The 13,766-nt window shown below is 49.3% G+C and overlaps 3 protein-coding genes across 3 annotated transcripts; 2 read left to right on the forward strand and 1 right to left on the reverse strand.

The window, feature by feature from the left end:
- Window positions 1–747: 747 nt before the first annotated feature.
- On the forward strand, window positions 748–2,865 carry BO87DRAFT_302106 (uncharacterized protein; the record flags this gene model as incomplete). The annotated part of the gene is made up of 2 exons (XM_025619191.1): window positions 748–1,053; window positions 1,195–2,865. The coding sequence occupies 2 exons, from the start codon at window positions 748–750 to the stop codon at window positions 2,863–2,865; spliced, it is 1,977 nt and encodes a 658-aa protein (XP_025482620.1).
- A 1,707-nt stretch (window positions 2,866–4,572) lies between these two features.
- On the forward strand, window positions 4,573–5,359 carry BO87DRAFT_456836 (uncharacterized protein; the record flags this gene model as incomplete). Its single annotated transcript, XM_025628758.1, has 5 exons — window positions 4,573–4,638; window positions 4,802–4,864; window positions 5,092–5,167; window positions 5,224–5,282; window positions 5,350–5,359. Coding segments are annotated over exons 2-5 (192 nt in total), but the record flags the coding sequence as incomplete, so codon positions are not given.
- A 1,674-nt stretch (window positions 5,360–7,033) lies between these two features.
- BO87DRAFT_404805 (proline-specific permease) lies at window positions 7,034–12,969 on the reverse strand (the record flags this gene model as incomplete). The annotated part of the gene is made up of 15 exons (XM_025625891.1): window positions 7,034–7,271; window positions 7,692–7,979; window positions 8,031–8,122; window positions 8,965–9,186; window positions 9,290–9,388; window positions 9,498–10,090; window positions 10,503–10,506; window positions 10,732–10,768; window positions 10,944–11,110; window positions 11,207–11,448; window positions 11,516–11,990; window positions 12,052–12,149; window positions 12,332–12,421; window positions 12,505–12,748; window positions 12,826–12,969. 15 exons carry the CDS (start codon window positions 12,967–12,969, stop codon window positions 7,034–7,036), a joined length of 3,033 nt encoding a protein of 1,010 aa, XP_025482622.1.
- Between the last annotated feature and the right edge of the window lie 797 nt (window positions 12,970–13,766).

A 13,766-nucleotide genomic window follows, 5' to 3' on the forward strand; every position in this document is an offset into this window, starting at 1 on the left:
CATTCGTACCTTACCCATTTTCTCCCCTACTCTTTTCTGCCTCCCCTCCCCTCCTCTTGCTTTTTTGCTTTCCTCCTAATCCATTCTCACCTTAGTTTCATCCTTGACCCTCTCGGACCTTTCGACCAACCCGGGTGTGGGGATGGTGGATGCTCCATTTAATTGATAACCTCTTCCCACCTCATCTGCCTCCTCGTTCTTTATCGTTATCGTCATCTTCCTTGTCAACATCCATCTGGCACTTCCCATTGTTCTCTTACTCCACCGCGCCTTCATATATCTCCTCCCCCCATCTGTCTCTCTCTCTCTCTCTTACCTACTCTCTCCCTCCTCCCTTTTCATCATCTCATCTCATCTCATCTCGTTCAACAATTTTCCCTTCCCCTACTATCTTACGCCTCACGACCCTTCTATCTTATCTGTACCGGCCTTGCCTCCTTCTGCCGTGTACTCCTCTTTCTACACTTCAGTGCCTGCCCTGTTGATCTCAGTGTCTATCGGGCTATTCTCTACTACTCTCTATCTCTATATTCCGGTCAGTCCTTCCCCTCTCGTGGTCGCTCTGAGGTGCAAGTCACCAAGAGGGATTTCTCCTGCCATACATATACTAAATCGCGCTAGCTCTAGAAATCCTCTCCAATCCCCTGAAGTCACTTGATACTGATAGCAGCACCTCCCTCCTCGCTCATCCTACGTGAGAAGAGGCAGCACTCAGCGAGGACTTCTTCACCCACTATGGCTGGCACCATGGCCGACGACGAACTCTTCACAAGGGCCATCTCTGGGTATCGGGACGCTTTCTTGGATCGACACTCCCATCTTCCGGAATCAGAGCGAAACGAACTTTGGAGTCAGCGGTTAAGTCAGTTCATGACCACCACGGCCTCTTCTTCCATATCCTCTGTCGCCTCGTCCAGTTACCGCCCGGTTCCCGGTTCTGGTCTTCCTGAAGATGGCGGCGCGGCTCTCGAGAAATCTGGGAAACGGTTACGACAGGATACCCCCCGGACCCTACCTGGTTCTGGTCTTCCTCCACCGAAACGACGAGTCACCGTATGTGATCTATCTTGGTCTTCTGCTCCCGCCTCTCCTCCATACCTGCGTTTTTACCCATTCTGTCCCTCCCGCGCTATTCCATGATCTTGTTCTCTTCTGTCATCTCCCGCCAACAGTCCTTGGATTGACACTTGGCAGACTCCGGAACCTCCAGTGACCGTTGATCTGACGCGCGAACTGTCTCATGCGTCTTCGCCGGCGGCTCCTGAGACTACTCGACGCCTCTCAAGAACGAATTCTCGGAAAGGCAGCTCGGTCTCTTACTCTGGTCCTGGGCCCTCCTCCCGGCACACGGCTATGGTCCGCTCGCAGAGTCAGCAGATACCGGTTGCTCACCGTCCGTCGCTGACAACCCCTGCAACGGGCTTTCGACACTCCTATGGACCCCAGCGTGTGCAGCGCCGCCTTGACCATGTCAACGAGTACACGCCCTCCGAATACGCCAAACAGTACTTGGATGATTTCCAGGGCCAGGGGCACGTCTCGGCACTTTCTATGGCGCTTTCTGCGGATTCGACGATGTCTGGACTTCGGCAAGAACCCCAGTTAAATCAGGGCCAGCCTGACCTGATGGCGACGAACTTCACTGCCATGTCCAACCCCACCATGGTCGAGCAGCCGGTCCAGCCGGCTGCCGTGGAAATGAGCAGGAGTACCACTACGGACTCGCTGTGCGGAGGTTTGGGAATGATGAGATTCGATTCCTCGGGACCGAATCTGGACTCCAATTTCTCATTTTCCGTCCCCTCTGAATTCGTCACCTCCACCTCCCCCATGAACGTCCCCTTCCCTGCTTCTTTCTCATCTATGCACCGACACCCAAATCCCGAAGTCCCCCTCCCCTTCACTGAGCCCTCTGGCTCGATGTCATTTTCTTGCTCCGCTCCATCCTCCACATCCTTCCATCCACCCATTCCTACACTTTCTCCGTCCACTGCGACGGAGATGAGGCCTTCTATGTCTGTCGAGAGCGACAACTCGTCTCTCTCTCAGCCATCGAGGGCGGCTCGCAGGACCCAAGAACAGATCGTTCAGGGTACTCGACCCATTGCTCCTAAAGCCGAGCCACACAGCAGCTCACCCCCCAAGGTGGCTGAGCAGCACAAGATGATTCGCATTTCATCGGAGGATGGTACTGCCAAAGAGGTTGCAGCCATTCCCAAGGCCTCGATACAACGGCCCCCACGTCCGAAGACGTATTGTAACATGTGCAACGACCAGCCGGATGGCTTTCACGGAGAGCACGAGCTGCGTCGACACATTGAGCGGGTCCATGCCGTTGTTCGCAAGGTTTGGGTTTGTGTTGACATTTCTCCTGGCAAGACATTCCTGGCCAACTGCAAGGCTTGTCGGAATGGCAAAAGATACGGTGCTAACTACAACGCTGCCGCTCATCTTCGTCGCACCCACTTCAACCCGTGCCAAAGAGGCCGTGGTGGTCGTGGCAAAGACAGCGAGAAGCGCGGCGGCAAGGGCGGCGGAAATCATCCTCCCATGGATGTCCTGAAGCATTGGATGGTGCAGAAAGAGGAGATCGTCCTCGAAAATGCCCAGAACTATATTGACCAGGATGCGCTAGGCGATGACATGGCGGCTGCTCCGCCTGCGGCCTCCGAGGACATTGCGTTCTCTGGATTGCCACAGACGACGGTCGAAGACATCTCTTCCCAGGGTATGGACTCGACATTTGTGAACGGATTTGAGTCCTTCACTGCGATGCCGACGATGGTCATGGACCCATCGATGGATGCTGCTCCTTGTTACTTCGATTCTCAGACGTTACCACCTGAGATCGATTCGTATGTGTGATTGTATAAACCTCAGCCCAGCGGCTGATCGCTTTCTCATTTACCTCCCCTGAGGGGCTCGAGACTAGATCTTTGGTTACTCATGGGTTTCTTGTTGATACTATACATCTTGAACCTTGATTCTTTTTGGGGCTGTTTCCATATTCTTCACGTTGCACTTTTCGCCTATATTTCGTGTGATAAATTCTCACTGGCTTTTCTTTTCTTCTCATTTTCTCTATTCTCATTTCCTTTTTCCTGTTCCTAATCATTCCTCTTCTAATTCTTCTCCTACCATTTTTTTTTCTCGTTTTTTCCCCTTCTTCTTCTTCTTCTACTTCTTCTTCTTCTTTTCTTTCAGTGATTCTTTTATCTTCTATCTTCTCTTCTCTTCATTCTTCGGACTCCAGAGGGCCGACCAAGTCGACCTGGTGATGCCCCTGATGGGCGCTACGACATAATGTGTGATGATGAGCAGTCAATCAGCCAGTCTCAGATTCGTGAAATATATTGATTTAACGCACGTCGTGCATGAGAGCCACGGTCCCCCCGAGTACAAGCCTCGGGACTAGGGTATGATGGGGAAGACCACTGCCAACTTTGCAGGACCTATTTTGGTAACTGCAGCCTACTCTTGCTAAAGGATACTAAGATACGCAGGGACCCTGCTCGAAGATGCCACGGGCGGTGACCGTAAGGTAGGCGGTGCAGGTAGGCGGTGACGCCGGGGCGTGGCTTTGTGCCGGCACCCGACTGCCACGAAGTTGGGCGCAGTGATTGCGCGCAATTTTAGGGGTCTCATGAGCGCCGGGGCATGCAGTGGAACTGCAGGGCAGCCCTCCTGCCAATGATGGCGGCGATCCTTCGGCCAGCCGACGACGGTTGGCTGACAACTAACCTTTCATTCCCTGAGCCATCGCCCGTGGGCGATGGCAGTGGGGCGCAACCCCGAACACCAGGGCGGTGATTGGTAGGCAGACAGTGCTGGCCCCGACCGCTGAAGGGGTTGTCCGACAGTTGTTCCAGGACAAATTCCCCAAATCAATCATAGCAGGAACTGTCGTGGCTGGTGCCTGGCGGTAACTGGGTCCTGTAGGGCTGCGCTAATGTGGCTGAGTCCGGGCGGTGCTGTATGAGACCAGTATGTATGTATTGTAATTATGGGCTGACGGTCCCCTTCGGTCGGAGAGGGAGAGCTGGTTCTCTCTCTCTCACTTCAGTTTTCTCTGCACTTTGGAGGAAATCACGACAGATGATCACATAGCTTTAGATAGCACTTATTTTGGATTCAATATTAATAATTTTCCATTCTTTCCCTCAGTCACTCATCGGGTGCTTTTCCCTGTTTCAGGCTGGGTAGACATGGGCGGCTAGGATTATTTTCTGGCGCCCTTCTAGTTGGGGGTGGGGGCGTAAACAGGATTGCACTACTGCTCACTATTGGCTCGTGGGACCTTGATTGCTGTAAGGTGTGTTACAACTTACGAGAAGAAGAGCAGGGGAAGTGAATGGAGTGTAATTTTCTTAATAAGTGGTCTTCCCTTCAGGTTCTCTCTCTCTCTCTGTCTGACTGTCTGACTGTCTTTCTTCCTTTCTCTCATCCAACCAACCAAAACCTTAAAAGACCTGAACGGCGGCTCAGCGATCTTCTCCTCTTTCTCCGCCTCCTTTCGCCTTTCCAACCCCTAGCGATCGTTCCTCTTCCTGCTCTTCTTCCCTCTTCCTCTTTTCCCCCCTCCCCTTTCTTACCTTTCCGCTTTCCATCGACTCCGTTTAGAACTCGGCGTTGTCTTAGGTACGCTTATTTCCCTTTTATTGGCCAACGCAAGGCTGGGCTTCCGTCCTCCGTCCACTCCCTCCGTCCACTCACTCATCCTCTTTCTCTTTCTTCCATCCGCTACTGTCAACTGCCAAGTTCACCACGCTGACCCAGTCCTATCTTTTATTTCTACACACAGACTCTTTTCCTTCACAATGAGCGCTCCCGGATACTACAACGGCCCTCCTCCCCCGCCCCAGGCGTAAGTCTTTCCGCCCTCCATTGCGCCCGATCTCCTGTGGTTTTTGCACCGGCCATTCGGATTCAAAGCGACCGCGGCGTGTTGGTTCAGGAACCCGTCTTGAGACTGGCTTGTTACCAAGCTTTTCGACACTGGTCTTTTTCTTCCTGGGCTGGCCAGCGGTCGCAGAGTGTCTACTTACACCATACCCCGGATTTGCGCATTGTTCTGACTTGGTCTCCGCACAGGTACCCTCCCCAGGGCTATCCGCCTCCGCAGGGTGGTTATCCTCCCCAGGGATACCCCCAGCAGCCCTACCCTCCGGTACGTGATACCAGTGTTATGTGCAGTCATGCGATCGGACTCTGACCGGACAACAGATGCAATACCAGCAACAGCCTCCTCCCCAGCAGAAGGACCGCGGATGTCTCGGTGCCTGGTAGACCTCACCCTTGCTGAATTTCGTCGCACCGCATCTTACTAATCCGACCGTTATCACCATCTAGCCTGGCCACGCTCTGCTGCTGCTTCCTGTGTGAGGAATCCTGCGAATGCTGCTTCGAGTGCATCGAGTGCTGTGAAATGTGTTAAGCTGTGATCGATTACGGGTGCTACCTCGAATGTAGCGAGGGCTGCGCGACCAACCGAGCTCTCACGATCGATATACGACCTCGACGATACGATAAATTCCCCTTTCATCGCGTGCTACACTAGACCGGTCGAGTCCAGGGGCGCCGGGAAGCGCTGCTGTGACAGCTGCAGTTGCTACGCGGTTTTTGTCTATTTTCTTGTTAATCTACCCATCGCGTTACTGTTGTCTTCCTTCGTCGTGCCCCCATGGGAATGCTCTTTTTTTCTTTTTTACCTCTTCTATTCTCCTTTCTGTTCAATATGGGTGATCCCGGATATATGTGTTTAGAAACCCGGGGTGGTGCTTGGAACGGGGAGGGAGGTGAATCATCCTCTTTGCTTCATGGCGCTTTTCTTAATTGATGACTTGTGAACTTTTCCCCTTTTGCCGCATTGGCTACCCCAGTAATTGCCATCATCCCGAAATGTCCCATCATCTGTGCATGCTACACCCACAATGTGATACAGATACACAGTGTAGACTGCATTTGAAGCATTTACCTTTGATGAAGAAAAATCCTGGACATCTTGGCAGAGTCTGCAGCTGTCATGGCTAGGGGCACCTGCGACTCTAGTTCCCTTTCCGTCTGAGCTTGAATCCAAAGCCAAGCCCACCGCCAGGAGAATCCAACCAATAACGGTCTCTCCGATTGGTGGTACCGTTCAATCTGGCAGAGCGGGTTTGGGCTAGGCAGCATTCATAACTAATGCGCTGTCCCGATGCTTCGGGCCGACCTGAGTGGCTGGCTGCCTAGATCCAGGAGGCCCTGCAGGAGTAATAGTAGATCTTTCTTCAGTTGTACGTAAGTAGATCGAGGTTTTCGCACTTGACGTAACTTTTTCACCTATAAATACCTTATAGAGCATCGACCATGTTCTTTGGGCTTGGCTGCAGGTGAGCGGGGGGAGGTATACCTCTCTCTCCTAGGCAAGTAGTTATGTTTGCATACTATGGATATAGACAAAGCTGTCAATGTGATCATAGATGTGCACGCGGATTGAGTGGGTAGAGGAATAAAATCACAGCAATATTTCATTCATGAGATGAAACAAATGCTAGTATAAAATCTTCATGATTGCTCCCTTGGATATACTCTTCACACGTAGTACCTAGCAGTAGTAGGAGCAAGTAGCAGATGAACATATTAACCTCAACTGATAAGAGGCTATACTATGTATCACCATATTACTATGATGATCTAGCAGTAGTATTGATCCCTCCATTTTCTCTACTAATAAAGACACTCCATCATCAATGTAGTATATCACACCTCAACCTCAAAAACTACCATCAAGAGCACTCCACCCACAACAACCAACGCCCCCATCATCTCAAGCCCAATAACTCCCACAAAACTCCAAGGAACCAGAGCCAGTTGCCTCTCTGGCCTCTTTCGCACCGGCTCAAAATACACCGCTGATGTGACCGTCAGAAAGGTCAAAACCCAAATATACCCAAGAATCTTTTTCCAAATCCCTGGCTCCTTTTGACTAGCTCTACTTGCCTCCGAGGTTGATGAACCCTGAAATCTTTTCCTCCACACGGCCTGGACACCATCTTCAATCATGTACCCCAACACGAATGATAAGAAAAACACCATAGCGCCAGACTCGCCCATCGGTATATTCCCTACCACGTCCGCAGTAAGGTGTAGAATACCCGATAGGAGGAACACACAAAACACATGGGTATATCGATCGTTCCAGGAATGATGATTTAGCCAGACCGAAAACATCACGAGTGATGTAGTTGCTTATGGCAGTGAACTTGATGCAGAGCAGTTGATGCCAGAATTTTCTGTTTGAGTCGTGTTAGTATGTATACAAAATGATGTATTATATATAGTATATATATATTTTCTCTAGAAAAGAAAGAGATGAAAGAGCCACCCACCCCCAGAAATTCCGTAACGTGTAAGCATCAGCCATTTTACTGAATAACGGTGGATACTCTTCAGGTGCTTCAAACCACAAGCCGACACTGACTACCGCAACTAAACGATAGGTAAAGCCGATCACAATGCGTCCTACAATGAACCAAGCGGCTATGGCCACGATGAATTGTTCTATCCCTAGCTCTACCCAGGAACCTTCAACATTGGTATTTTGCAGCTGCTGCTGTTCATTTTTGCTCAGACCTGTCTTGACAGCTTGTGAAGTCGAAATATCCAGAACCAGATATTGCCACATCGCAATCGCCGTCTCGCAGATCAGGTACCGGCGTCGAGAGATAGGTTTTGATGCATTCTTGCCATTCTTCTGGGTATAATATGCCGGCATGGGAGGAGTGTTCTTTGCTTCCTCGGGCGTGTTGATTTTCCGGGAATTAAGATGCTGTTTCAGGGCGTTTCGTAAGCCATAGAAGAAGCTCTTAACTTTGCTTGTTCCCTCGTTGGTGGCGACAAAGTCATCTGCTTCTTTGGGGTTGAGTAGCAGTAGATCCAGGGCTGAGAGAATGTTGAACCAAGCGGTGGTAGCAAATAGGGATGTTACATGCGATGGGTTTCTGACTGGGTGAAGCATTAAGCTGAAGATCCATATCATGAATGGTACGCACAAGTAGCGCAGGAGTGCGCCTTTTGGGGTGGTAATTGCCAGGATATGGGGGATTAGGTTTTGGGCGACGCTCAGGAGGAACAATCTGGACAACTGGTTGATAGTATTCGTCGGCCATGGTTTCAAAATAGGGATAGGTTGCGCAAAGGGGGAAAGAAATAGTGTTGGTATAGAGAACATGATTGGGAGTGGCTGGTAAGTTTTCTTGTGTCCTTGGTGGTGATTATATGCAATATGTTAATGTTGTTGACCGCTAGACTCTGTGAACGGTATATTGCTTCTATTATTGCAGAGATATGTCCCAATAAACATACAATAGTTGAATATTTTAAGTTGTACACCGCTGCGCTTGGAATTGCTATTCGATCATCATGGTGGTGTAGATGTCGTAAAGTAAATGGAGGAAAGAATTGTGATAGATAGATGACTCTTTTGGGGAAGCGGTAGCTTCGGATCGAGAGACAGATAATCCTTGAGAGTTGTGAGCTCATGCATAATGTTACAGTATCCTTTCGCAAACTATTCTGTGGATGTAGGCTCTTTTTGCCGATCTCTGAGTTATGCATCGTTCCGAGGGCGATTCCTTGCTCAGTTCAGATGCTTCCTGCCCTGACAAAGCAGATCCTATCGCAGCTTAATACTCTCCAAACAGGAAATACGACGGGTGAAATGTGATATCATATATTATACACTTTCCTGGCAGCGTTTGGCCAATGCTTCGAATGAAAGAATCTATCTATTTGTTAATATCAATGATACGTGTGCATAGACCTACCTCATTTTCAGGAATCTACTATCCGAGTTTGGAATATGTATACAGTGAGAGCTAAGAAAGGCCATTGCTCTGGATTAATCTCATTGAGAACACGGACTCCGTCCCACGACAACACTCAAAAGCTTCAACCGTACTCCCCTATCGCAGGTCATGCCGCGACAGCCAGCTCATTCTCCCCATCCAGTAGGTACTCACTCACAGCACGCTGCCACACCGCTGCGCGCTTATAGAAATGAAAGCCCGGCGAGCTGCCCTCCTTTAACCCAGCAATTGCCTCTACTAGCCTCGGCCCATTTCCTTCTTTCTTGACGTCCTGCAATGGGTACATATATGTGCGGACCACGAAGACCACGGCCCGTGAAATTGGTAGTCGAAATAGCATCTGTCTTTCGCAGCGTAATCGTGCCTGTAATGCCATTACTTAACACATTCTACCGTCACCATTTCTCGGAAAGGAAGCTGAAGAGAAGGAGGCAAAGACTTACCGTATTCACATCCAACTCCTTCAACTCGACTACTTCCTCCCCTTCATACAAGTGCATACTGCTGGCAGCATGCAGCTCCCCATCCACGGACACGGTCCACTATCAAGCAAGGGAATCACGTTAGCACAATATACCCTCCAGCATTGCAGAGGACACGGAACTATCGTTGAAACAAATGAACGAGCAAAAGGAAAGCAATAATACAAACATTCGCCCGCTTAACACACTCCCCCACCTTCAGCCTCTCTAGATACCTATCCATACTCGCCCTCAACTTGGTGGTATAATCCGGTACCGGAACATGAATACTCGCCAGCGATTTGCGGAACTTGCCTGCCCAGTTGAACCCATTCGGAAAACAGCCGATGAAGGCTTCCAGGGTCATCTGCTTGTTAGTACCTTCCTTTTTGTCATCATCTCGTAGGGAAGAGGGTTGTGGTGGCAAAAGAAGAAGGAAATCCTCTTCGACCTGCCTGCCAATGATAGCGAGGGCTTCTTCTGCGTCAGTTGGAGGTGTGCTGGGGATGGTTTCGCCGGTTACTGTGTTTCTTAGCATGATGGTGGGTGCTGATGCTGAAGTGCTAGTGGTAATAGAGACACGTTGAAATATAGTGCTGTACCGTCGAGGCAGGTAGTCATTTACAAGGAAAGAGTATAGTTCTTTGACGGCTGGGATGGAACGGGGACTGGCGCCGAGGACAGAGGCTCGTTTGTCTTGGATTAGTGTCGTGCGGAGTGTGATGCGCGTGAGGTAGTGTTTGTCGATTTGGATCAATTCCGAGAGAGTTGCTCTCTCGATGCCTGTTTTTCATTTGTAAGTTAGATGCATCGTATATCGGTTGGCTTAGTGGGGATAGTGTGGGTTAGGGTTGGTGATTGTTGGAGGAGAAAGTGGGTTAGCTTGCCCATTGTGATATGGTAGCGAGGCTTGAAAGGTCGGAGGATTAGAGGCTCGGTTTCGTCCCATTGGAAGTCGTTGAGGGGCTCGATGGGAGATTTAGATGTCAAAGAGGTGCTGGTGGTCGTCTTCTCTGTTTGTGAAGGCTTCTGAACTTCCCTCTTCTTTCTTAGGAGCCATACCAGGAACAGTAGCACTAAGGCTACACTGGTACTGAAGTGGTTCAGGAACATGACTGGTCGTCTCTATCCTGAATGAGAGGATGGATATGCTCTGTGGGTTGACTTAAGATCTACCATCAATCCCCTGGTTTACTTGACTGGTCATATAGGTAGTTCAATGTCAAGTCTCATCTACCTTGGCATTTGGAGATACTCATAAGATGTGATAAGACGATGCGGGGTAAACATTCTACTTGACGCCGCAATATATGATCTGGAATGTACGACAGACATGATAACGTATCTTTACTCTTAGAGTATTACCAATATTATACTGGTGGAAACAAGGTTGACGTCTTGAAATTGTACTACACCAATCATACATCCTCGGCGTCGGCGTTAAACGAGAGTCCTGCACAACTGATTGGTCAAATCGCCGAGCCTACTGTCCCCTAACCCTCATCACCGAGCATGATCTCATCATTCTAGATCACTCACTTCTCCAAGCCCTCTAGACTGGTTACTTGTTCAACATATTCGTAGATATGTCCCCAATCTCCACCACAGCGGTCGCTCGTAATATGCATCCAGAAACCGCAACTCCGCAGCAGTCAGCTCCCGATGCCCCGTGATAAGATCTGCAGTTGCCGGATCCCTCCATGGCGTTATATGCACAATCTTGTAACCAATGGTGAACACCATAATAACGATCAGACCAATCGTCGCTGAAAAGAAGTTATATGCTGTAAAAGCACCCCCACCCTAGTGAACGTGATCAGCAATATGCTGGGTCCGTGGGCTCAGAATGTATAGCATAGGACTTCGCCCTGATAAGAGTTCCAGGGAAGTGAGACTCACTACTGGCTTGATGCTGGTGTAAAGAAGGCAAACTAGTAGCAACGCCGAAACGAAAAGACTAATGACTGGCGCCAGAGGCCAATAAAGAGACCGCCATGCATAAGGGGTTTCAAATAATTGGCTTCTTTGCGCTTTAATCGCCGCCCGGAAGCGGAAGGAGGAAAAAGCGATGATCGCCCAGTTGGTGAAGAAGGACGCGTTGGTGATCGAGATAAACCAGTTAAGGACCTCGGTGCCGTCGGCTGCAGAGATTACCAATCAGCTTCAGAGACAGTAGGGGTAAAGGTCTGTGGTTATGGTCATTCATACCGCTCAAGCTCAGATATGTCAACACCGTACCTGCAACAGCCGTGAATGTGAGCGCCCATCTCGGACGGCCTACTTTGTCGACTCTCGCAATGAAGACCGGTAACAGTCCCTGCAGGGACATAGTGCGTAAGATCCGTGATGGAAGGTATATACACTCGAGAGAAAGGGCAAGAATGCCGAGTATTATGCACGCATTAATCAGGTCCGGGACCCCTGAGATACCCGCATCTTGGGCAGCTATGACGAAAGGCGATGAGACCACGCTCGAGCCATTCATTAATCGGGAATCATCAGAGTCCACTACAAGTGAGATTAATACCACCGAGACAAGGTAGAAAATCCCTACGCGCCAAGGAACAAAATTGGCCGAGCGTGCCATGGAATAGTGGGGAGATTCGGCCTCGCCGGCCATCACGCCAATAAAGACCTGGTCTCCCACGGCCCAGATGGCAAGTAATGCAGCGGTGGAGAAGCCCTGCATAGTTGAGTCAGTTCAACACGAAGACCATATTTATCTGGGAGGGGTAGCCAGTCACCCCAAAGCCATTTTTGAACATAGGAAAATCAGTCCAGGTGCTTCCATGTCGAACATATCCGGACGGACCGGCGCCTGCGATAACAGCTAGAGAGATGGCTGTAACGAAAAGGAATAAGAACATCTTGACCAGGGATCCGATGTATTCCAGCCATCCCAAAGATGCTGGTTGGCAACAGAAACACGCCGAGGCAAAGTACCAGGAAAATGGTAACTATTTATGGTAAGCTGAATGCCGGTCTTTCCAGAAGAAAAAGGCCAAAAGCCTGTGGCAGACTCACGCAAAGCAGCCTCGGGCACAACCTCGTCCGCCCAATAATTCACCAGGGTAACTACAAACATGGCTTCGGATGCAAATACTGACGTCCACCCTGTAGCGTTGTGACGCTCGTCAGCTCTATCGTAAGAGATCTGGATTCGTAACAAGGTAAAGAGCCACGGCTGGCCAACTCACCAAGCCATTCCGCAAATCCTGCCCCAAAGGCCAATGCTGGATCAACCCACCGATCCGCATAATCGATATAATTACCTGATGTCGGGAAAGCAATCGTCATCTCCGTCAAGGTTTGCAGATTCGCCCATACGCCAACACAAACCACAAGATACGCCAGAAACATATTAGCCGGACCTCCTTGGGCTAGGGATTTACCTGTGGTGATGAAGAGACCACTGCCAATGCTGGATCCGAGAGAGATGACCTTTGTTTGTTACTCATGATGCTCGGTTTCTCTGATGGGGTTCCCTGCAATTGAACAGTTGGTGATACAGTACATACATGGATCATACGTGGACTGAGCGTGCGATGGAGACCATCATTTGTTGTCTCTCCATGATCGACTTGACCTTCTTCAACGGACATCGACGGATGTAATCCGGAATACGTCTTGTCGCCATCATCGTGTTTCGTTTCGTAATCCATGATGTCTCTCATATTGTGCGATTCCTAGGGTAAAATAGCCACCAACGAACCGAGAATGGTCCCATTGATATACACCATCTGAGCCAAGAGATGTAGAGTGTAGTCCAAGCCAATCTGCACAAGGCCTGAGTTGTGGACTTGCATAATGAGTTATTAATGCTGCATATCGGTTTAGCTTCCCAATAGCAAATGTTTCCTTCACCTGATAAGGATGGAGGATTCTTATCCGGAGGGATAATGCGGAGATAGTGATGCATTTCGGTCAGATTGGCCAGTGATAATCCTAGTTGTGTGCTAGTAATCAATTTAGCTGCTTTAGTTGGATGTGACTAGCTAAGGAGTTCAGGCCCATCACTTTCGAAGAATTGAGCACTGTATTTTTATAGGTAGAGACTTAATATTAGCATCATTTTGTCATGAATAGGAGTGACTGTTAGTACCCTTGTAGTGGAAACGGTGGGGAAACCCATCATGAACCCAAGAGGTAGAAAACAAAAGTAGTTAGGGTAAACTTCTATAAGAGATTCTTGAAATAGGAAGAAATCAGACCACATATTCGTGTTGTTAACACTCTTAGTAGTATGTGAAATGGGTTGATCTTGCAATACTAAGTGCTATGTCGGTGTTCATATCTAGTCTATAGGAGAGGAGGGTGCGATGCAAAAATAGGAATTAATAGACTATAAATGTCACTTGAACCTTACATTGCTACTAAATTGATCATTTTTCATAACGCTTAACAAGATACTAGTATAGAAATTATTCAACCTGGTTGTTGACATTATCGGTCACATGTG

The sequence above is a fragment of the Aspergillus neoniger genome, assembly GCF_003184625.1.
Source record: "Aspergillus neoniger CBS 115656 unplaced genomic scaffold BO87scaffold_7, whole genome shotgun sequence".
Classification (NCBI taxonomy): domain Eukaryota; kingdom Fungi; phylum Ascomycota; class Eurotiomycetes; order Eurotiales; family Aspergillaceae; genus Aspergillus; species Aspergillus neoniger.